We start from the raw sequence: 24,784 nt of genomic DNA on the forward strand, positions 1-24,784 counted from the left end.
CAATCCCAGAAAAAGTTGCTTCAATCAAAAAAACTATTTTCAATCAAAGAAAAGCTCATTTGCAAAAATAAAATTGCCCTTCCCTAAATATATATATATTAAATTTTTTTATTTTATTTTTTTTTATTTTAGTGTCCCTTTTTTGGAGAGCAAAAAGTTTTGAACTCAGTTTTTATTTGAAATACTAAAAGTTTTGAACGCACTTTTTTTTAAAAAAGTTTCATTGAATCATTTTGACACAAAGATCCAACTTCGCCGCTACTTCCGACATGTTTGAATGACAGGTGACTACGCCAATGGCATAAAAGCATGATGACGCAAGAAAAATGGCCACCAGGGCTCCATCCAGACACCGGACTCACCTTGAGTTCAAGCCGAAAATAGCGCACCTAAGGCAGATGACTTCGATGCGAGGCACTACTTCTAAGATCCGAGAGGAGGTGATTCAACAAAATAGGGGCGGGGCTAACGAGAACTAAACACCTGTCGATGCCAGCATGATTGTAATCCGAAGAATTATAATACTTTATAAAAGTATCAAAAATTGGAATGTTTATACCAAAATGTCCTTGGTTGCCGAGAGTTCCAACTTGTTTCCTATTTTAATAATAAATACTTTTTTTTTTTTTGTCTTAACTAAATCTTTAGCCACTTTTTACATGCGGGTGCTTTAACTGTACAAAATTGGTAGTGATAAAGCACTCTATTTAGAAAATTGAACCATAACACCAGTACTGAATTTAAAAAAAAACATTTGCTATCAAGTACATTCCACTGAAAAACAACCTGATACAGTAAAGAAAAGCAAACCACCACACCTGTCTTTCCAGGAATCATAACTTTATTCAGATTTAAATTCTATTTCACTTTGGTCACCATATGTATCGATGAAAAATGTCAGGAATTTGTCAGTCAAAATCAAAGTGGCGGTCTTAAAAAGTTGCCATTCCTAAAGATTTTTGCCAGTCTGTCAAATGAGAAAAAAAAAGACAAAAAGGCTCAGGTAATGATTTTAAAATAAACCACCCAGAGGTGAAAATGAAATAAAGCCAGTTTTCTTTGACAAAAACAAAAATAAAACTACCAGAGATGTGAGTCATGTAAGTGCTATAAAAAGGAGGCGTTTGGGTCAGCCTGATAGCAAAGATTTGTCTCTTATTCAAACAGCACGGGCATTGCATTTACATGACAAAGTCAACATGCTGCACAAATTGTAGAAAACGAAAAAACAGGTAATTCAATGTTAAAAAAAATAAAATAATAAGATTCCCTGCTTCCCAAATACAGACCTATTATCCATCAATCAAGCCCCCTTATCACAAACACAGACATTACACATTTGGCTACGTGGTTTTAATTTTCAACTGATATCGGTACATATTGAACTGTACTTGTACTTGATACATAAACTTGCTCTCACAGTATTGTCTGTCAATGTCAACGAACAGCCACAAGTCCTCTTTTCATTGCAGTAATTGTCATTTGTACAAGCATACAATGTCATTCCTGTGCATGTGACACATTGTGAAAACAAAAGTAAGCATTCCAAACCCTTTTTCAAATAGAACGTAAACACGATGCTGTATATATTTCCAGAAGGGCTCTTCTTTATTTTTTTAACATTGTAACTCAGAACTTTTTTTCCTTGCTTGAACAAATGGATGCAAAGTTTAACACAGTGACGATTGGAGAATAACCATCCCTCAGTTTGGCGGGGGAGTTACAGCGTCGGGGGCTTGAGGCCGTACTTCCTGGCTACCTCCGTCTGAGCGTACGCCGCGTCGCACAGAGAGTACAAGTGGGCCATCTCCATCTCCGATTTTGCCAAGTTGATAGCCTTGTTGAACATTTCAATTGCCTTGTCCAGATTACCCCTAAAAAAGGAAGTTATGCTTAGTTATTTCATATCAGCATAACATGGGTCATGAGACAATTTGTATTTTATGTGCGCTAGGCTCAGTCAGTCAACCCATTAGGGCAGTTTGAACATGCCTGTTATATTTGTATTCTGTGAACATTTGAAATTGAATGTGCATCGGTGGCTGTATATCCCCATCAACAGATCAACTTTTTACATTGACCACATAGTAACCTTTACATATTACTAGTTACAAAATTCAAAGTGTGGTGGCTACCACTACCACCACAATTCAGTGTTCCAAGATTTAGATAATTATTTATGTGATATTTTTTGGACATGTATTTTCTAATGGGTGCACACTTTAGTTAATATTTGTCTGAATGCCTATTAGATTTTATTTGCCAATTTGAGGTAACGACCACAGCTGTGTAAGATCAGTTCGGTTGAAGCCTTTTTGAAAAGGCCCAAGTACACCCGATGCATGATCGTTGCGGTTCCGGTCCGACTCCGGTAAAAAATAGCGTCGGAGCCAATCCGTTCCCATTATATCCTATTGTTCAACATATACCGGCCGCGTCAGTGCTCCGGATTGACTGCGAACCACCTCCGGCGTGCCGCATGCCCGCCGGATGGTATAGGCTATTTTCTATTTTTGCCGGACACGCATCCGACAAAATGGGCGGAGCTGGGTCTGACGTCAAAAGCCCAGGTGCCTAATCACGGTTTAAACACGAGCGAAGATGGATGATGAGCACTTCATCATGGAGGTGGAAACTGGAAAGTCACAAAGTAATATACGATGCAGCAGATCGTTATTATAAGGACAGCATTAAAAGCGAAGCTGCAAGGTGTCCTATTATGTGTGTTTTTCTGGCAATGATATCAAACACACGACGTGCTGAACACTTTGAGCGAAAAAAAAAAAAAAAAGCAGCGTATCTGGAAGTGGTTCCACCGCAGAAATTCTCGTGCCCGGCGCACACACAATGTCGGTTTGTATACAAAGTCGAGGGGGAAAAGTACGAAAGAGAATAGAGACACCCACAAGTTTCGACCTGGTGGTCTATTCGAGACGTTTCTCTTTCTTTCCTACATTTTACTTGACTTTTCATAGAAAAACCAACAGTTTGCGCTTGGCACAGGAATCTGCAGTGTTGAGACACCAATTCCAAGTACGCCGTTTTTTAGCTCGTGTAGTATATAATTCGCCATCCGTTTTATAAATATTGCAGATTATTTAACAGTTGTTTATAACAGCTCTATAAGATGTTATGTGCCATGAATTTTAAATGCGCACAAAGATAAAAACCCACCGACACAACCAAGGGCATAATAGGGCCCCGCCCCCTTCCCCCCACACACGGAGCCCTGATCTCAACATGATGCAGTCAATCTGGAATTAAGAGACAGACATAACTAAAATATCAATATGCAAAGAAAAAAATGTGCTCTCTCTCTGCTTCTCTGATGAGTATAGACTCAGTGTGTTTTTCGTTGTTTTAAATGGGACATTATAGCGAGAGCTCACGAGGGGACGGAGTTGGCTGACCGTAGCCGTGCGCAGCCGGTATGATTTGCCTGTTTTTGACGTACTGCGTGGCACGCAGTCAACACTGAACCGGACCGGAACCGCAACGATCATGCATCTGGTGTACTTGGGCTTTTATGTTGGCCTCTTTTATGTTGGGCCCAAGGTTTGTGTTAAACTGTTTGTTTTGTGACTTTATTAAATGGAATTTTTACCTAAGTTGAAACACCAGTGCCTGCGTGTATGTTTGGTCCACTACACAAAGGAAACAGATCATCAACCTTTCTACTGTTCTAATTGCTTTAATGTTATTTCATATACAACCGCTAGCAAAAAGTATGGAATCACCAGTTTCTGACGAGCACTCAGACATTTTATCATGTAGAACTCTGATAAAAAGCTTGAAAAGAATAATGAATTAGTACAAAAGTGCATCTCTTTAGCATCCAGAAACACTAAAAGAAATGAATAAAAAACATTGTGGTGGTCAGTAAATGTTACTTTTATAGCACAAGTGCAGGTAAATATTAGGGCTGTCAAAATTACCGCGTTAACGGGCGGTAATTAATTTAAATTAATCACGTTAAAATATTTGACGGATTTAACGCACATGCCCAGCTCTAACAGATTAAAATGACAGCAGTGTCATGTCCATTTGTTACTTGTGTTTTTTGGTGTTTTGTCACCCTCTGCTGGCGCTTGGGTGCGACTGATTTTATGGGTTTCAGCACCATGAGCATTGTGTAATTATTGGGGCTGTCAAAATTATCGCGTTAACAGGTGGTAATTTTTTTTAAAATTAATCACGTTAAAATATTTGACGCATTTAACGCACATGCCCCGCTCAAACAGATTAAAATGACAGCACAGTGTCATGTCCATTTGTTACTTGTATTTTTTGGTGTTTTGTCGCCCTCTGCTGGGGCTTGGGTGCGACTCATTTTATGGGTTTCAGCACCATCAGCATTGTGTAAATATTGACATCAACAATGGCGGCTGCTAGTTTATTTTTTGTTTGAAAATTTTACAAATTTTATCAAAACGAAAACATTAAGAGGGGTTTTAATATAAAATTTCTATAACTTGTACTAACATTTATCTTTTAAGAACTACAAGTCTTTCTATCCATGGATCGCTTTAACAGAATGTTAATAACCTTAATGCCATCTTGTTGATTTATTGTTATAATAAACAAATACAGTACTTATGTACAGTATGTTGAATGTATATAGCAGTCTTTTGTCTTATCTTTCCATTCCAACAATAATTTACATAAAAATATGGCATATTTTATAGATGGTTTGAATTGAGATTAATTAATTTTTAAGCGGTGATTAACTCGATTAAAAATTTTAATCATTTGACAGCCCTAGGAAATATATATGGAATCATGAGAAACAAACAAAGAAATAACAATCATCAAAACACATCTCTAGTATTTAGTCGCACCGCCTCTGGGTTTTATGACAGCTTCCAGTCTCTGAGGCATGGACTTGATGAGTATTCTTCATCAATTTGGTGCCAACTCTCTTTGATTGCAGTTGCCGGTTCATCCTTGTAGGTTGGCGCCTTGATGTGGACCATTTTTTTCATTTTCCACCAGTTTTCAATAGGGTTGAGAACTGGGCTATTTGCAGGCCATGACACTGACTGGATGAGTCTTTCTCCATGGAATGCTTTAACAGTTTTAGCTCTGTGGCATGATGCATTGTCATCTTGGAAAATGACAAACATATTTTCAATTGAAGGGATAAGAAACAATGTACACTTGTGCATTTATTGAAGATTTAACAGCATCATCACCTTGTCAAGAATCTGCATTGGACAAGGTGATGATGCTGGAACTTTTGTTTGGTGCTGTTCCAGTGAGATTTACAAAGATGACTGCCTGAAAACAACATCAAAATTCCTCAGTCCTTGATGATATGGGGCTGCATGTCAGGCAAAGGCACTGGGGAGATGGCTGTGGTTCAGTCTTCAATAAATCCACACATTTACATTGAAATGTTAGACTGCTTTCTTATCCCTTCAATTGAAAATATGTTTGGGGATAATAAAATGATTTTCCAAAATGCCAATGCATCATGCCACAGAGCTAAAACTGTTAAAGCATTCCTTGGGGAAAGATTCATCCAGTCAATGGCATGGCCTGCAAATAGCCCAGATCTCAACCCTATTGAAAATGAAAAAAATGGTCCGACCTGCAAGGACGACCTGGCAACTGCAATCAGAGAGTTGGCACCGAATTGATGAAGAACACTCATCAAGTCCATGCCTCAGAGACTGCAAGCTGTCATAAAAGCCAAAGGTGGTGCTACTAAATACTAGAGATGTGTTTTGACTGTTATTTCTTTGTTTGTTTCTCATGATTCCATTTTTTTTTTTCCTCAGGAGTGATTCCATATATATTTCCCTGCACTTGCTCTATAACAGTAACATTTACTGACCACCACTATGTTTTTTATTCATTTCTTTTAGTGTTTCGGAATGCTGAAGAGTTGGACTTTTGAACTAGATCATTATTTTTTCAAGCTTTTTACCAGAGTTTGTTCTACATGATATAATGTCTGAGTGAGTGCTCGTCAGAGACTGGCGATTCCATACTTTTTGTTAGGGCTTGTATAAATACACATCCAATCCATTTGGACTTGGAGGCCTGTGAATAATCATGTTTTTTAATGAAAAAAATTCAATAAAAATGTTTTAAAGTATATTTTAAATGGTATCTTATTATAAATATAGTTATTTTTATTTAAGAAAAAAATAATAATTTGGCATCTATCAACTCAACGGCACTGAACAATTATCATTTACTGCTAATCCTCTCAGTTCAAATTGATTGACAATCAATAGCAGCCAGGAATTAACATACAGTCTAAAATATGTCTATCTGTTACAAAAACAAAATTATCATGGTAGAATTTTTTGGTTGAGTGTCCTTTGCGAAACAATTTATTTCTATTGCTTATACTAGGGGTGTATTTGCCTCACATCTGGCGAGACGATTCGTATCACGATTCACAGGTCACAATTTGATCCCAATACAACACTTGAAGACAATTATTGCGATGTTTGTGTATCACTTTGGAAAAAAACTAATCAAAATTGACATAAAAGTACATTGCTATCAATTTATTCCTGAAACCTCATCCTGCACTCAAGTAAAAACGTTTTTTTTTTGTTTGAACAACATATAGCTTTTAGTATTACATTTTCTCCTTTTTAGTCCAAACCTGCTTAAATGCAGGATTCTAAATACTTCATCCCTCTGTTTTTGCAGTAAAAGCCAAAATGTGCCCAAATTTCAGATGACTAATGCGAGCAAAACGACCGGAAGTATCCCGTCCGCCATTGCCGAGGAGTGCCACACACAGCCAACAGCTAATGTTACCCTTTACATTGACTGATGCTGGGCTGCTGTCGGTGTGTAAACACCCCAGTAATAGCAGCCAACCACTAGATGGCGACGTACACAAATCTGTACTTGGATTAGTCCAACATTGTTGTTACTTCAGCAGATTGCAAGGCAATGCTGCTAGGTGCTGCCAACTAGTGAACGGGAGTAAAAGTGGAGCCACTAAATTGTTTATTTTCACCATAAACACATGTGTAAGGACCAATACGGACAGATTTTTGAATCGATACAAAAATTGTGTGAGGTAATATTGTGATATATCTCAGAATCTGTTTTTTAGCACTCCTAGCTTACACATTATAAATTGGAATTGACCAGTTGAACCAGAATCCAGTTAAAGACATCTTAAAAGCTAGAGCATTGAGAGACTTCAGACCTCCACCTAAGTAGAACAATTCTCATTACTCCAAGATGTAATTACCACTTCAGTTTCATGTTACAAACATAACCTAGAAGTTTGATAGTTCCTTTCTTTATTCTTGGTTAACGCAAAATTCATTTTCTCACCTTTGTGACCCTTGACCTCATTACTCTAAAATGTAATCACCTTTTTTGTTTCTTATTACCAACATATCCTGCAAGTTTGATATGCTCATTTGTCCTTCAGTTTTCTATAACACAAATATACAGACAAACAAATATGCATACAGAACCGAATACATAACCCCTTTCCATGGGTTTCTCCAACGGGTGGAGGTAAAAATCAAACTAGACAGTTGTGTCCTCACCTTTGAACTTCGATTGTTCCCATTGTTTCGTAAGCAAAGTCACATTTGTTGTCAATTTCAATGGCTTTGCTGATGAGGTCCAGGCCCAAGTCCAGGTCTTGTTTCCACTGGAGCTGTAACAGTCTGCAGCAAAACAGGGATCGAGAATTTGCGCATATTTTTCACACCCTTTAAAAGTCCCATAACATCTTTTCAACTGACACGTCCCACATTCAAGTTACAACGTAGAAGAGAAGGCAAAAATCATGATTCAGGTTATTGCTTGACATGCATGTGTGGTACTTAAAGGGTATTACAACACCTAGGGAAATGCTAATATTCCATCATTTATCCATAAACGCATGCCTTTTGGATTCCTATCATGCCACTTCGTGTAATTACACACATCGCAACACCAAGAAAATGATAGAAATTTGGATGGATTGTCAAGCTAAAACGACCGGCGCCCGAGATCCCGAAAATCTAGCATATTGTGTGCGTGACATCACAACAAGGAAACAACCGGCTCAGTGCTTAGTATTGAATGGCGGTGATGATGGCGGACAATTTTGTTTCTAGTTGCAGCGACGAATCCGACGTAACGAACATTCTTCTAATGGTGACGAGGAGAGTTATGAACCTTTCTTTGGTGTTTTGGGTTATCAAGTTGAGCCCAATCGAAAGCCAATGAAGCCTAATGAATGGATCATTGAGGGGAGCAATCACACTGATGAAACACCGGCAACAGATCGTGTGGGAAACACCGAATGGTTTGTTTTGCATTTCTTTTTGTGAAGCTGATACACCGTGACCGCAAAATAAAGTATTGTATAGAATAATTATCATTTATTGTGGTATCATAGGTTTTCGCTCTGCCAACAGACACAAATATGAATGGGATTAGAGGATTTGTTCTATATATTTTACAAGCGATAATTTATACATGTATCCAGTCCTATATCCAATGCGTGATGTTTTTTTTTTTTTATCATTAAAAGGGTACTCACGCTGGCCATTTCGAGCTTGGCTGCTCCGCTCCTTTCGTTAGCCTGGGGTGGTGGGGTGGTCTCATCAGAGCCAGTCATCGTCCTTTCTTGATATCTCGGGACATTTAGGTGGCTGCGCATGTATGGTGGGCACCGCATCTGCTTTCAGCTGATGCGATTTTCACCTGATTTCATTTGTCCATAGTTCGAATAGCTTTCAGGTGTAAAATACGCACCACACAAAACTGTGCCGGAGGCTGGGTCTGCAAAATTAGCCCTCTTGGCACGGACGAACTTTACTCATTGTCTGTGTAGTCCAGCTCTTTTTCTTGCGTTCGGGAACTCATGGGTACTACATTGCGACAAATGGCTATTTGTACACCACACAGCATGACATGTTTGAACCATTTTAGCGATTTTTTGATAAAACACGAACGCAACGCTCTCGTCGATAAACAATGATGGCACCTGCCTCGACCTTTTGTTTCCTTGTTGTGACGTCTCCAGCCCATTCTGCTGTTTCCGGAATACTTTCGGAAATGTTCGTAATTTTCGATCTATTTTCCATAATTGCTCATGAATGTGATTTATTTTTTTGTTAACTTTATTAATATTTGTTATCTTGCCACATAACCGTTCTATTGATATCTCACAGCCCCTTAGTATTATAATACCCTTTAATGTAACAATTTGCAACTCCTAACAGCATCACTCTTACCCTTTGTGAACATATGTAGTGGCGTTGTCTGGTTCCAGTTCAATACACTTGTCGTACATCTCGTCTGCCTTTCCGAACTGTTGCTGATCGGTTAAAGCCTGGGAAAGACAACCGAGAATGTTTAGATGTCACAGTAAGAATGAAAACACATTCCTACCTGAGCATATAGTGCGTAGCCCTCAGCACACTTGGGAAACCTTCTGATAACATCCTCGAAACCATCCATGGCTATCTGGACTTGTGATGGGTGGTTCCCGGTGTATGCTTGTCTGTACTGAAGAACACAGTTGCGCTTTGAACCCAAAATATTCAACAAACGCGATGGACGGTCATTAAAACTCACCAGAGCGAAGCACTTCTGAGCCTGGGCGAGAGCAGAGTCAGGTCTGAGCAAGATGCATTCGTCAAAGTCTCCTACAGCTTCGTCCACTTGGTCCAGCAGGATCTTAAGCTGAGAGTAAATAGAACCGCAGTATGTCACCTTTTGGACAGATTTCCAGCTGTATGAAAAGCTGCTTGCTCCTACCTGCCCCCTGTGATGGTACACATCGGGATTGCGTGTGTCGATCTCTGCTGCCATGTTGAAGTCCTGTGTGGAAAGCAATGGTTGCTGTTGCTGCATGTACATGCTCCCACGCTTGATGAGGGCATTGGCCCGCAGCTGCGGAAAAACAGACAAGAAAATTAATGAGCAGAAGTATGAGGAAGCATTTTCAAAAGGTCATAATTAGGATTTGACCCAGTCCTCTACAAGCCTGGCGGGCCACCAGGCTTAGATCTTGAGACTTTGGGTAGATTTAGGGTCTTTACTAGGGGTGTGACAAAATATCAAAATGGTGATATATCGTGATACTTTGTATCCCAAAAGGTTATCGATATGCTCCTGCAAGAATCGAGATATACTTTTAAAAAGGTGTCAATGTCTATAAATAAAAAAAAGGAACGAACGAATTGCCAAAAAATAAAAAAATAAGAAATCTCCCACCATAATGGTGTCTCCGTTAACTCTAAGGCTGCCTTGACGGTGCTCGACACCAATCCATTTAGAAACCAGAGCATTCACAGTCATTCTGTCAAATTTTCAGGGCATTTATAGGTCACTTGCTGTTCATTTTAGGGCATTTCCAGGTAATTTCCTGTTGAGTTTGAGTCACTGCCTATTCATTTGGGTGATTCCGAGGTCGCTTCCTGTTCTGTAACGCAAAATGAACAGGAAGTGACCCATAAAATACCCCAAAATCAACAGGAAGTAACTGAAAATCAACAGGTAAATGACCTAAAATGGCCCAAAATTACCTCATTGCCTGGCATTGGCTGCGACTGACGGCCATAGACGTTCAATCTGTTTGTGGGAGGGATGGCAGCAAATGAATCAATATTCATTTGCTGCCACCCTCCCAGTTCAAATGGATTGGACGTCTACTAGTGATAAACTCATTCCAATTCACAGCAGAAGCTTGTTTTTTCTGTTTATTAGTTGTTTTTGGAATATCCTAGAATTATTTCCTGACCAATGTATCGATTATCGTTGTATTGCCGTATCGTCAGATCGTCATCGTGAGGTTTGTATCGCAAACCGTATCGTATCGTGAAGTACCAAGAGGTTCCCACTCCTAGTCTTTAACTACTAGCAGTAGTGTGCTATTATTCAACAACACTCTTGAGTTATCAAATGTAGCAGTGCAGGTTTATCGTGGATTGTTGTTAGATTTGAAGCTAGGTTTATGTACACCTAGCTCTGCTAAAAAGAACACGCAGGAAGTCGATGTAGCTTTTGTGAAAGTTGGTAGCTGCTTCCCCAGTTGCTGTGATAGCAACCCTCTTTATTTAGGGGTAAACAATAGGATGAGAGGGACAGGAAAGGAACATAGAACAAAATATATAGACTACAAGGGGGCCACATGGCCCAGGACAAAGGAAAGGCTCACTAGACAGTAGTTATCCTATCTGGTGACTAACTATAATAAGGAAAGAATAAATGTTAACTGTATACACAGCAATTCTAACAATTGTCAAACGCACCCTTAGCCTCATAGCGCTAGCTTTCCCAAGGCTTCGTTTGTGAGAAAGAGTTAATCACCAGAAAAGGCTACGAGGAGATGTTTAATGATAATATAGAAGAATTTAAGGCTACCCATTTCTTTGTAATAAAAATAAAGCCACAGTTTGCTTCGACGAAACTGCTATGCTAGCAAGCTGCTTGCTGTGTTCATGAGGCAGTCTCGGGATTTTATTGCCAAAGAGGACCATCTAATGATTGCTACTACTACAGAAAAACAATTTAAGGCTAGCCATGGGTAGTTTTATAGATTTAAAAAAAGGACAGCCACATTATGCCACAACGAAGCTGCTATGGTAGCGCTAGCATTTACAGCCTCTAACTCCAAGTTACTAGGAAGATTTTAAGACAAGTGATGGCTCTAATCAAAGAGGTCAAGGTAAAGAGTTTTCCTTTTTTCTTCTTCATATTTATAGCTACCTGATTTTTAAAGTTAAGTGCTTTTGTGGTTTCAGACTAGCTATGCTAAAAACAGTAGGACTTGTGACTCTATGTGGCTGCATATGATGAAAAGAACATAGCATAATAAGGAGAAGGATGCCACTTGTCACATGTTGATGATTTAATTTGAATAATAGATTTTTGGTCATTGAAATTTTTCAGTGAACCGCATTTCTACATAAAAATCTCATATTAAAACACTGACAACTGCGGTTTATAGCCCGGTGCATCTATTTCTGTTTTTCTAAAATGTTTAATGAAATCTTGGATAGTGAAGTTGAAGGTGTGCCGAGTGCCGAATTTATGGTAATCAAGGGCATCGATTGTGAAAGCTGGGGTAACCCAGTTAACTCCCAACCCTGTATGTGTCACTGTCTTTATGTTTCCTGATATTACAAATAGGGCTGTCAAAATTAACGCGTTAACGGGCGGTAATTAATTTTTTAAATTAATCACGTTAAAATATTTAACGCAATTAACGCATGCGCGGAATGACCCACTCAAGCATTGCCACGAACAGACTACAATGGCGCCGATTGAAGTATATTAAGAGCTAAGGGCAGAGACAAGCAAATGGAGTAGGAGCAGGTGTTACGGGCACCTGCCAAAGGGACCGCTGATATTTTCAACGTGACCGGCATTGTCAGATTGAGCAGTGAGGAAGAAAGTGGTCGAGCGAGAGAGTAGAGAAAGTGCGCAGTTAGCGCAGGCTCAAGTGCCGCGTCCCCCACATGCTTTTGTTAATAAAAGTACCCACAAAAAGCCATCCAACGCCTCTCTGTGTTTATATGCACGCCGCCGTCTTGCTCAGGAGGAAATCAGACGAATCGAGCCAACCGGCAACAGCGAGCCAATCTGAATCGCCGGTCCGTTGCATTGGCAATTTTCAAGAAGGGCGAAGTGGTAACTCAGGCATTTACTGTATTGGAGACGCGCTATTTAATGGAATAAGCGGTGGCATCTCTTCAACAACTGTTATAACTATTGTGGCAAACAACATGGGGAAGAATAACTGGAGATCTTTTTCTTAACACCATGTATTGGACTCAACGCAGAAGATATACCATTTGCACCAACAACTGTGACTCATGGTTGCTAGAATTCCCATCATGCACTTGGGTAGTTAAGAACATTTAAGTCGCTACAGTATCATTTAGTGAAAGCACAACAAAAATAATATTCCTATCTCTCAAAAATAAAATAATGTTCACAAAAAAAGCTCAATGCAAAGAGATCTGGCATTCCCAATCAAAATAGCTATGCAAAATAATACTCTATTCAAACCAAGTTTAGCTCAACAAATACACTAGATGGCAATATTTAGTTGCAATATACAAACTATCAAAATTACTATAACTTGTACTCACATTTATCTTTTAAGAATTACAAGTCTTTCTATCCGTGGCTCCCTTTCACAGAAAGTTAATGTTAATGCAGTCTTGTGGATTTATTGTTATAATAAACAAATACAGTACCTATGCACAGTATGTCGAATGTATATATCTGTCTTGTCTTATCTTTCCATTCCAACAATAATTTACAGAAAAATATGGCATATTTTAGAAATGGTTTGAATTGCGATTAATTCATTTTTAAGCTGTGATTAAGTCGATTAAAAATTTTAATCGTTTGACAGCCCTAATTACAACCATTCATCCATCAATAGGATCTGATTCTATTAGCACATGTACCTTGACGTTGGCTTCCTGCATGTTGATGACGCGGTCCAAGTCGGGCTGAGCGGCGGTGGCGTTGCCAATTAACAGGTAAAAGGTGGCGCGCAGGAGCAGCGCCTCAGCCATGTAGCGGCCCTCCGAGTCCACCTCCTTAGTGCATTCGCTGATGATTTTGTCGTAGTTCTCCTCATCCATGTAGTGCTTGGCCTTCAGGTAGCCCGAACTGAGGTGGTGACACAGACCAATTATTAGTATGTATGTCCCGATGCAGATTTTTTTGACGTCCGATCTGATTCTTTCCAAGATATAGGAATCGGATCGGCAAAACATATTTTTACACTAATAAAATTAAAGCAAAACCAAAAAAAAGGTTTTTTGTATTAAACGGAGCTCTGCTGGTACCTCTTTAATAGAATAGAATGGAGAGATTTAAAGCTTGGCCATAACATGCACCCTATAAAACAAAAGCAGAAGTACAATAATGCTTATATAAAAACAGGTTATAGTGTACACAGATTGGGAATAAAGTGAGTAAGAGCAGCAAATAGTGATGTGGTGGTAATATAACAGAGCGCAACAGTGCGCATGTAACAATTTACAGTACTCAGACAAGGTGGCAGATGGGTGACCTGAAATGATAGTGAAAATGACTGTTTGAGCATTGATATCAATGTAACAGTTAAGCCTGTCGCAATATGCAATAATTCTATTTATCGCACGGTAAATAAAAATGAAGGCTGTAATTTTGTTCGCTGCGATTTATCGCCTCGCGTGCATGTGCGAATGCGCATGCGGCTGACGTGCTGTTAAAAGTTCAGCTTCCTTGTTATCAACTACGCAAAATGCATTGTCGTTCTGGGTCTGGCAAAAAATAGCGCCGGAGCCAATTTGTTCCCATTATGTCCTATTGTTTAACGTATACCAGCAGAGTCAGTGCTCCGGATTGACTGCAGACCATCTCCGGCGTGAGGGAGGCCGCCGGATGGTTTAGGCTATTTTTTATTTTTGCCGGAGACGCATCCGTCAAAATGGGCGGAGCGGGCCTGGAGTCGACAGCCCAGTTGCTTAGGGTTTAACCAGCGAACATGGATGAAGAACGCTCCATCATGGAGGTGGAAAGTCACAAAGTGATTTATGATGTAGCATATCATCATTATAAGGACAACATTAAAAAGGAAGCTGGATGGTGTCCTATTATGTGTGTTTTTCCGGCAATGACTGGCAAACTTTTTTTATTAACTCACGGCACTTACAACACTTCAACCTGTGGCTCTCGGCAGGCTGTGTAGAGACACTGCCTCTCTCACTGCTGCGTCACATGAACAAAACACCGTTGCGTGCGCTTCATTGTGCCTCGGAAAATATTCAATCGCAATATTACACATGGAACACCATAGCAGAAGCTATGAGGGGAAAAGTTTTCATTTGCCTAGAGGCTTACGTTATTTAGTGCAATTTTATTTTTTCCTGAAAAAGACATTTTATTTATTCCGTGTTTCTGTGCGGTATTAACACTGTGGTCTTTTACTTAAAAGGGCATGGTTATTGTTTTTAGTTGTGATTTCTTAAAAAAGTATTTTTGAATTTAAGAGTAAACATTTATTGCGTTTAAATGGGTGTAATTGATCTATTAATATACTGTATTCTCACAGTGTTATTGTAAAAAAAAAAATTTAAATTTGGGAGGCGTAATAATATCGCATAAGGCAATAATTTATTAAATAAATTATCGCACACTAAAATTTGTTATCGCGACAGGCCTAGTAACAGTGCAAAAATGCTATAACTGCAAATATTGCATATGCAGTATCCAGATTGAGAAACATATCTGTGAAAATGTTGCTTAGTGGGATGCATATGACAATGTTGTAGCATTAGCAGTGCAATGACAGTGCATTTCAGTGTATACTTGAGTATGGTGACAGCTTTTGGAAACAAAAGAATATTACACGATGCACTGTTACTATCAGTAGTTTTTAAAAAGCAAAGCAGTAGTCTCACTCAGCTGATATATTTGCTTAGTGGTTTGATTTACAGCAGCCAAAAACCACAATGATGCTGAAAACACGTGACTACTGGATCAGATCCGATCTCATAACCAAATCCAATCCTGTCCGATACTCCAAAAAGGCATATAGACCCTACCCACCGACGTCACAAAATCACGTGATCGCTGTATTGTTCCGCCCCATTGTCCGTCATTTTGTGTCTGTATTATCAATGGTGTGAATTGATCAAGCAATTTGTAATGCATTACATGGAAGACCCGGTGCTTTCGGATGCCGTAAACTCACTGGATGCATTGCATAAAAGGCGTTATGTGGAAAAGCTTCAGTTTATCCATTCGCCAGATCCATATTTGATGCCTAAATCGATGTTTTTCGACCCGCTGTCTTCGCCGTCTTTGTCTGACATCTGCTATCTATCCTGATATTTACAACTATCTTGTCCACACAAAATCAGCCTATTCTCACGAAAGTTTGAAAAACTTTAAGAGCTTGGAGGCTTATAAATACTTCGTTGCTGGTTGGGTGAAACAGGTCCTCGTCCACGAAAATTCGGCAGGAATCTATCTTGTGCTTGGAGAGGTGAGTTACGAAATTTTCAATTCAAAATCTTTTGTTATTGCTAACATCCACTGTCAAGTCTAATGTATTTCATGTCATTTGTCAATGGAGTTAGGGCTTTTAATGTTTATATGGTTTAGCGATAGCACTCTCACTACATACATACGTGTATGTTGTCGGCGATTAGCCTAGGAATGATCTTAATTGTGGTTGTCAGCCCAAAACCCTCTAAATATATATTAAATGCATCTTACCAGATATAAAATGACTACTACATAATCTGTGGTAATCGTTTGGAGCCCAGTTTTCTCGTCGAATTGCAGCAGCCCATCTCGCTCTCTCCTCTCCGTGTCTCTCGGAATCCGGTAGAACTTCAAGTCTCTCAGTCTTCTCCGTCTATCTTCTCTGTTATTGCAATCGACCGCCACACACGCCTTCACCATTTTGATTATTAATGTTAACGAGCAGAAAAACACGCCGTAAATAGGAGGAATGTACGTAGCCGTAACAGGTAAACACGATGTGTTGACGGACAATTGGGCGGCACCAGTCAGGAGGGCGGAGTTGTGACGTCACGTGGGTAGGGTCTATTGGGCACCAAGACCGATACTGACTGGGACATCACTAGTTATTAACCATAGCGACAAAACGTTCTCTCGTACCTAGCCGTGACCTCGGAGGCCTCGCCCTCATTATCCTTGTCTTCATCTTTCTTCTCGCCCTTCTGCAGCGGCTGCGAAATGATGTCATCGGTGAAAGAACCAAAGTAGGATTTGATGAACTGGGGAGAAGGCATCATCGGCTCTCGGTTCTAAATCGCAAAGAAAGATTTTAATGCTTTTTATAGAACAACTTGGAAGTTTATAGCAAAAGTACACACCTTGTATTTGTCTTTGGCCTTCTCCTTTCCCAGCTGCTTGAGCACTTTGTCTGCCAGTAACATGCTCTGCTGGTTCTGGAAGGCCTCCAGGATACACACGGCGGTGACATCTGACAGAAGTCATGCAACAACCATGAATGTCAGGCCAGATTAATATTTGACTAGTTTTACTCACCTTCCAGGCATTCTTTCTTATTGTCCAGTTTCTCAAGAGCTTTGGCCCTCCTGAAGAGAGCTTTTATGTAACGTGGGTTGAGCTTTACCGCCTCTGAGCAATCTTGCACCACCTCAGTCCATTTCATCTATGGTAAAAGCCAACCGTTGGTCACAGAAAGGTCTCCCATATTCAGCAGACACACACTAAAGCACTCTTTGCTAGTGTAGTAGAGTAAGTGCCAACCTGCTGCTCATACGCCGCCGCTCGGTTCTGATAGAACGTCGACAGGTCGCTCTTCTGTTCGGTGGGGCAGAGCGCAATGGCCTCTGTGTAACACTGGATGGCGTTCTCGTACTTGGCTGCCTTAAAGTATTTGTTGCCTTTGTTCTTTGCCGCTTGGGCACGATCCAAAGGACTCTAAAAGGGGAGAAAGATGTCTATTAGGCTATTATCATCATCAATAGCAGCCAAAGATTAACTGTATTGCACTGATCCTGTGGCATCAACATGCAACTACAAACCCCTTTCAGGAAAAGTGTCAATTATTCACATGTTCACATTCCAGACAACAAAAATGACCAACAGACTTCAACTGATACATAGAAAATTGTTCACACATGAACTAGAATACAGAACTAGGCGGTTTACAGAAAATTTAATGTTGCCGAGATGGTTCACAATGACCGACTTAATTTTGAACATGTCGGTAAATTTGTTTTTTAAATGAAACGAAAAAAATTTAAGTCTTTTCAGCTCGCTTTGACTGTGTGTTGTTCGGCTATGCTCATTCCCCTTTAAAGGGTATGACAACACCTGGGGAAATGCTAATATGCCATCATTTATCCATCAACACATGCCTTTTGAATTCATATCATGCCACTTCGTGTAATTACACACATCGCAACACCAAGAAAATGATAGAAATTAGGTCGATTGTCAAGCTAAAAGGACCCGCCCCCAAGATGCCGGAAATCTAGCATATTGTGTGCGTGACGTCACTATAGGGAAACAACTGGCTCAGTGCTTAGTGCTGAATGGCGGCAATGATTGAGGACAATTTTGTTTCTATTTGCAGCGACAAATCCGACGTAACGAACATTCTTCTAATGGTGACGAGGGGAGTTATGAACATTTCTTTGGTGTTTTGTGTTATCAATTTGAGCCCAAACGAAAGCCAATGCAGCCTAACGAAAGGATCATTGAGGGGAGCAATCACACTGATGAAACACCGGCGGCAACAGAATCACCGAATGGTTTGTTTTGCATTTCTTTTTGTGAAGCTGATACACCGTGACCGCAAAATAATGTATAGAATAATTATCATTAAATATCCTCTCATCGGTTTCGCTCTGCCAACCGACACAAATATGAATGGGATTAGAGCAGGGGTCTCCAACCTTTTTTGCACCACGGACCGGTGTGATTTGGGTCTTTTTTTCACAGACCGGTGTCCTGTCAAATTTTGCACCCTTATAAAACTTTGCTCCCAAAGCTTTTGTGGCGGTGAAAAACGCCCACTTTTATATTCAGTTGGACTCTCAATGTTGTCCAATGGTGCTAAAAAACTATTTACATCACAAACATACATGTGCAACACGGAAATGGCGTAAATTAACGCTTAACGACACGGCGAAGTCGTTAAGTGAGAGGGCTACGTGCAGTTGTTGTATGCGCCAAACATGGCAAACGTAAGTTAATACTCCTTTCTTTAAAGAAAGTTTGTAGTGTGTACTTAGGAATCGCTGCATTCACGGTCCTTTTTAACGTTACGCGCATGCCAACTTTGTCAGAACGCCGGCAATGTGCGGCAGAAAAATACAGCAAATATAAAATAGCATTTGTTTTTAGCCCCATTGTGTTAAGTGCAGGGGAAAAAATACAACTCACCCGCTGAATCAGTGAGAGGGCTGAGTTTGTTTCGTTGAGACGAGATGGTCCCGATATAGGCGAGTGAGAGAAGCCAGCATCACAAATACACGATGTTGAAAATTGTAGCACAGCTTTCAGCGGGCTCCTAGCGATGTCAGGATATTCCGAAATGACTTTAATCCAGAACTTCGGTAGAGTTGTTGTCTCAAATGTACGTTTAAGTGGCCGTGATTTGCGATCTCTACAAGCTGATATTGCAAAATTAGCCCTCTTAGCACTGATGAACTTTACTCATTGTCTGCGTAGTCCAGCTCTTTTTCTCGCGTTCGGGAACTCATGGGTACTACATTGCGACAAATGGGTATTTGTAAACCACATAGCATGACAGGTTTGAACCATTTTAGCGATTTTTTGATAAAACACGAACGCAACTCTCTCGTCGATAAACAACGATGGCACCTGCCTCGACCTTTTGTTTCCTTGTTATGACGTCTCTGCCCCATTCGGCTGTTTCCGGAACACTTTCGGAAATGTTCATCATTTTCGTTCTATTTTCGATAATTGCTCATTAATGTGATTGATTTTTTTGTTAACTTTATCAATATTTGTTATCTTGGCACATAACGGTTCTATTGATGTCCCACACCCCCTTTGCGTTTTCATACCCTTTGAGAACCTGCAGCCAGTGTGCTAGCGTGTGAAGTCACGTGGCTATCAGCAACTCAAACTAAAGCACGTTGATATGAACCGGTGTGTTAATGCTAACGCTACAAGTGAACGTGAGGGAGTTGGGTAATAGTGAAACGGATACCGGGATTGGAATTTTTCACATTTCTCACATTTCTGCATAAAATCACCATAAAATGTGATCTGATCTTTTGTCAAAATCACACAGATGAAAAAACAGTCTCAGCTTAACTAAAACCACCCAAACATTTATGGGTTTTCATATTTTAATGAGGATAGTATGCAAATATACTATATATATATATATATATATATATATATATATATATATATAAGTAAATGAACCATCACATTTAATATTTTGTGCCTCCCCACTTTGGCAGCAATAACTAGACGCTTCCTGTAACTGAAGATCAGTCTGGCACCTTGATCAGGACTAATCTTCGCCCATTCTTCTCTAAAAAACTGTAGTTCAGTAGGATTCCTGGGATGTCTGGCATGAATCGCTGTCTTTAGGTCATGCCACAGCATCTCAATGGGGATCAAGTCTGGACTTTGACTTGGCCACTCCAGGCCGTGTATTTTGTTCTTCTAAAGTTGATTTACTTCTGTGTTTTGGATCATTGTCTTGTTGCTGCATCCATCCTCTCTTTAGCTTCAACTGTCTGACAGACGGCCTCAGGTTTTCCTGCAAAACGTCCTGATAAACTTTTGAATTCATTCTTCCATTGATGATTGCAAGTTGTCCAGGCTCTGAGGCAGAAAACAGCCCCAAATCATGATGCTCCCTCCACCATGTTTCACGGTGGGGATGAATTGTTGTTGGTGAGCTGTTTTTTCCTCCACACATGACGTTGTGTGTTACTCCCAAACAATTCAACTTTGGTTTCATCAGTCCACAAAATATTTTGCCAAAAATTCTGTGGAGTGTCCAAGTGCCTTTTTGCGAACATTAAACGAGCAACAATGTGTTATTTTAGACAGCAGTGGCTTCCTCCGTGGAGTCCTCCTATGAACACCATTCTTGGCCATAGTTTTATATATAGTTTATGTGTGCACAGAGATATGGGACTGTGCCAGTGATTTCTGTAAGTCTTTAGCAGACACTCTAGGGTCCTTTTTTACCTCTCTGAGTATTCTGCGCTGGACTTTGGTGGTCATATTTGGTGGACTGTCAATCCATGGGAGAGAAGTAAAAGTGGCAAACTCTCTCCATTTGTAGACAGCTTCTTTTACTGTCGATTGATGAACATCCAGACTTTTAGAGATGGTTTTGTATCCTTTTCCAGCTTTATACGGATCAACAATCCTTGACTGCAGGTCTTCAGACAGCTCTTTTGACCGAACCATGATGCACATCAGACAATACTTCTCATAAAGACATTTCTTACCAGGTGTGTGTTTTATAGTGGGCAGGGCATCTTTAAACCACTCACCAGTGATTAGGCACACACCTGACTTAAAATATTTGGTAAAAATTGGTTTCAATTGCACTTTAAGTCTCCTTAGGCAGAGGGTTCACTTACTTATTTCCCACCCCATGTCATTGTTTGCATGCTATCCTCATTAAAATATAAAAACCTGGGTGGTTTTAGTTAAAGCAGACAGTGTATTTTCATCTGTCATTTTGAGAAAGATCAGATCACATTTGATGGCGATTTAATGCAGAAATTGAGACATTTCAAAAGGTTCAGATACTTTTCATACCACTGTGAAATTCCTTAAATCGTTTGAAGGTTTACTCCAGCAGAGAAAAAGAGATTTTTAGAGTATTAGAAGAAAGAAGAAACGCAGACATAATGCTGACATTATCGTCAAAACATTCTCCGTCAACACCAGCAGTCTCTTCAACTTCATTCATTTTATAATAATAAGCAATCGGGTACGTTGTACTGGGCCTCAGGACCATAGGGGCCCCTGAATGACCCTTTATTTATTTTACCTTACATTCACATATTTTTTTTTTATTTAAATCATTAAATATTATGTTTTACTTGATGTATACTTAAAAACTTTATAAATATTTCAAATATAGACTTTTTTTTGCACAACCCCCCCCCCCCCCCCCCCATCATAGCAGAGAATGGTTTGACCCTACTCTGGCGTACTCAAGTGCTACGCATTTTCTTGTCTTTGCCAGTGACTGTAGCTGGAGGAGAGCGAAACTTCAGTAAAATGAAAATAATTTAAAAAACTACCTACGCTCCACCATATCACAAGGCAGGCTTAACAGCCTAGCCATTGTTACCAAACTGCACTTTATGGTAAGTTGCGGTCCTCTGAACTACACACCGTTGTGTGGAGTGGACGGCTCGATTGTCTGGGTCTTCCTTCAGGAAGGTGGCGATGTGCATAAAAACGCAGACACGTCAGATGGCTTTTTGCTGGAACTTTTATTAACAATGGGGGACTCGCAGCCACTCAACTCAGCGCTACCGCGCAACAACTCATAACAACTCCTATCTTACCCCCTTATGCTCGCCCACCTCGTCTGCGCCAAATTAGTAAAGCCGGTCATTTATAGGGGACAGCAGCCCCTTGGGGATGCCGGTAACACCATGCTCTCCATTGAGCGTGAGCTTGCTCAAAAACTGGATTTCACTGATGTTATAAATGACTTTGCTGTCAAAACATCTAGGCGCATCACTGTTTGAGGGCTTGATAACCCCATGGATTCGGAGGGGGCAGGCACAGGATGTTTAGTTATACTGTTTTGTTGCTTAGTAGGCATAGCACTCTCAGTTGTATTGTACTGTAGCCTACATGGGACAATATATGGAAATTGTGTGTTTATATTGTGTCAAATCACATTACGGTGTTTTAAATTTAACTGTCCACCTCAAATTAAATAGTTTGAAAATTTACACTCTCATTGTTTGCAAAGCGTTTAAAGTACTGCGTATGTTGTCGTGAGAAGTCGAAGGCAGGGGTGGGGTAGGCCCTGTAATGGTCTCTTGTCCCCGGTCCCCTGAAAGTCTGTTGACAGCCCTGCATTCAAACTTTTATTTTCAAAAACTACTACTACAACAACAACAAGAAGGGTTGTGCATGGAAAGAGCATGGAAATCAGGCATATCAAGCACATTTTAAAAATTGGAGTAAATTTAAATGCTCGCTCCCATATGTAACACTAACTTGCCTTTCACCAAACAAACCTTTACTGAACCTAACGTTTGTATTTAAAACAATGTTATGGTTAGAAATTATTCAACTAAATTGTTTATAAGAGCCCGTTTGTGTCAAAACGTTCGTAGCAAGGTTAGTTTCGTTATTAACATGTAGCATTAGCAAATTAGCACATTCCCATTGGTTTATTGGGAAAGCTAAGACCGAGTGCGCGTGGCCTCCCAAGGCGGAGGGTAGCTGTCACTGGCAGGTGCCCTTGGTCGGCGACACCCGCGAGGCAATGACACACCCTCTGTCGGGTAACCCGCACACAGAACCCGCAGTTCGCTTCGTCCCAGGCGGCAGCGTCAATGAAAACATCGCCCTGTGAATTCGCTGAACCCTACCAAGTTCTCCAGCTCCCGGTTGGCTCGCGAGGAGCCGTCTTGGCCCTCCTCCGGACTGGCGCTGCCTTCCGGTGTTATCCGCTCGCCGCTGCTTTTTCCTAGCCGTCCCTTGCCCCTACTGCGGTTCCATAGATACACAGCTCCCACCCCGAGCACTATGGGCGCGCCGACCAGCAGAGCCAGCTGCCAACGGGGGAGGCCGGTGCCCGACTGCGGCTCGACTGGCTTGGAGGCAGCCATGATGAGCAACCCTGGTGCGGCTAGCTAGCTAGCTAGTCAGCAGCACTGCGCCAGTCGTCTTCTTTATCGCGTGCGCAGCGTGCGCCGTGAGGAACTCTGGGATATGAGGTGACGGTAAATGTAGTTTTTATTTGCAAAATTTGTAGTCTAAACTCGTTTCTGAGGAGTTCGCGGGGTTTTTTTGTGTATAATTTTGGCCTTTGAGGTGTCGTTGACTCAGATAAAATTTCATGGTGTTTTTTTTTTTTTTTAATTAAACATTATAAAAGCAGGAATCTGACTTTACAAAACAGCATAACCTGCATGTACACTTTTTGCTTAGGACGGGACATCATTAATAAGACCAAAAAGAAGCTACGTTTCTCACGAATATGAACCTAAATAATTAGGCTCGAGCGTATAACGTGGCACTCGCGAGGTTTCCGCCGCTATCGCCATTTTGGAAGCGGGAAACATAAACAGTGAGGCATTTCAACACAGGTCGCTCTTTAAAAATGGTTGGAAATTATTGTGCGGTAAAGAATTGCAACAACCGATCGAATAGAAAGGAGAATGTACAGCTCGACGGAACACCATTGAGTTTCTTCCGGATCCCTACATGGAGAAAAGGCGAGGGAAAGGTCATATCTGAACTTACCAAACGTCGAAGAATGGCATGGGTGGCCTCGGTCAGAAGGAAGGGCATAACGTTTGATTCTCCAGTTACACACAGAGTTTGCTCTATGCACTTCCACTCCGGTAAGTTAATTTCGTTTGTTGACGCAAATTTCGGTAACTTTATGCCCTAAATCGGCCTGTTGTTAGCTATAGCTACATCTAAACAACTAGCATGCATACATGTGCATTGTCTTCATAAGACATAATTCCTGTTGTTGCTAAATGAAAAAGCTGTAATATTTTGACGTAAGAGAGTGGCAAAGAACCTGTACACAGGCTACATTTTCTGCAACAAAAAATTTGTACATCCGTGGTCACAGACTAATGTAAACACACATTGCCTACCTTTGCTAGAAAGATGGTGTTGCCGTTTGCTGTGGTAATAATGTGGCAATAATCCTGCACCCATCCGCAGCAAAACTGTTTGTAGCTTTGTAGCGATTTGTAGTTTCGGAATTGCTGATGAGTGTAGTAACTTACACCAAACACTAAATACAGCATGATGTCCATTTCCCGTAGTGGTGGAAGCTTGTCGACATCTTTATTCCATTTGTGTTCGGCTTGCTCGTAAGGGTCAACATTGTTCACATCCTTAAAATTGCTCACATATCTGTCCTTCGCCGTGGTAACAAGTTTGTCTCTGTATCGAACTGGACAGTTTTCCTTACTTTTTTCCATCTTTGGCACTCGTAGTTCAATTGTATTAGCCGTTAAGTTTAAATGTCCCGTGATGCAGACGTGCTTCCGCAATGGCTGCGTTGTCGCAAATCTCGCATGATCCCGTGCTGCTGTGACGTAAACGCTCGAGCCTAATAAGGAGAGAA

At 40.5% G+C, this 24,784-nt stretch overlaps 1 protein-coding gene across 1 annotated transcript; it reads right to left on the reverse strand.

Annotated features, from left to right (window-relative positions):
- Window positions 1-814: 814 nt before the first annotated feature.
- On the reverse strand, window positions 815-23,360 carry tomm70a (translocase of outer mitochondrial membrane 70 homolog A (S. cerevisiae)). The gene is made up of 12 exons (XM_057842336.1): window positions 23,064-23,360; window positions 17,239-17,412; window positions 17,014-17,140; window positions 16,839-16,948; window positions 16,621-16,769; window positions 13,407-13,614; window positions 9,742-9,876; window positions 9,559-9,666; window positions 9,373-9,489; window positions 9,216-9,313; window positions 7,533-7,655; window positions 815-1,874 (listed from the first exon to the last, which is right to left on the reverse strand). The coding sequence occupies exons 1-12, from the start codon at window positions 23,301-23,303 to the stop codon at window positions 1,721-1,723; spliced, it is 1,743 nt and encodes a 580-aa protein (XP_057698319.1). The 5' UTR covers window positions 23,304-23,360; the 3' UTR covers window positions 815-1,720.
- Window positions 23,361-24,784: the final 1,424 nt, after the last annotated feature.

This window comes from Corythoichthys intestinalis, chromosome 7 (genome assembly GCF_030265065.1).
Source record: "Corythoichthys intestinalis isolate RoL2023-P3 chromosome 7, ASM3026506v1, whole genome shotgun sequence".
NCBI lineage: Eukaryota > Metazoa > Chordata > Actinopteri > Syngnathiformes > Syngnathidae > Corythoichthys > Corythoichthys intestinalis.

What these genes read in the sequence shown, in the direction of transcription:
- tomm70a (XM_057842336.1), bottom strand. Translation starts at nt 23,303, where the DNA reads ATGGCTGCCTCCAAGCCAGTCGAGCCGCAGTCGGGCACCGGCCTCCCC. An exon ending in CGGCGGCGTATGAGCAGCAG is followed by an intron (nt 17,141 to 17,238) that starts GTTGGCACTTAC and finishes CTTTTACCATAG; the next exon opens with ATGAAATGGACTGAGGTGGT. An exon ending in TGTACCATCACAGGGGGCAG is followed by an intron (nt 9,667 to 9,741) that starts GTAGGAGCAAGC and finishes ATTTACTCTCAG; the next exon opens with CTTAAGATCCTGCTGGACCA.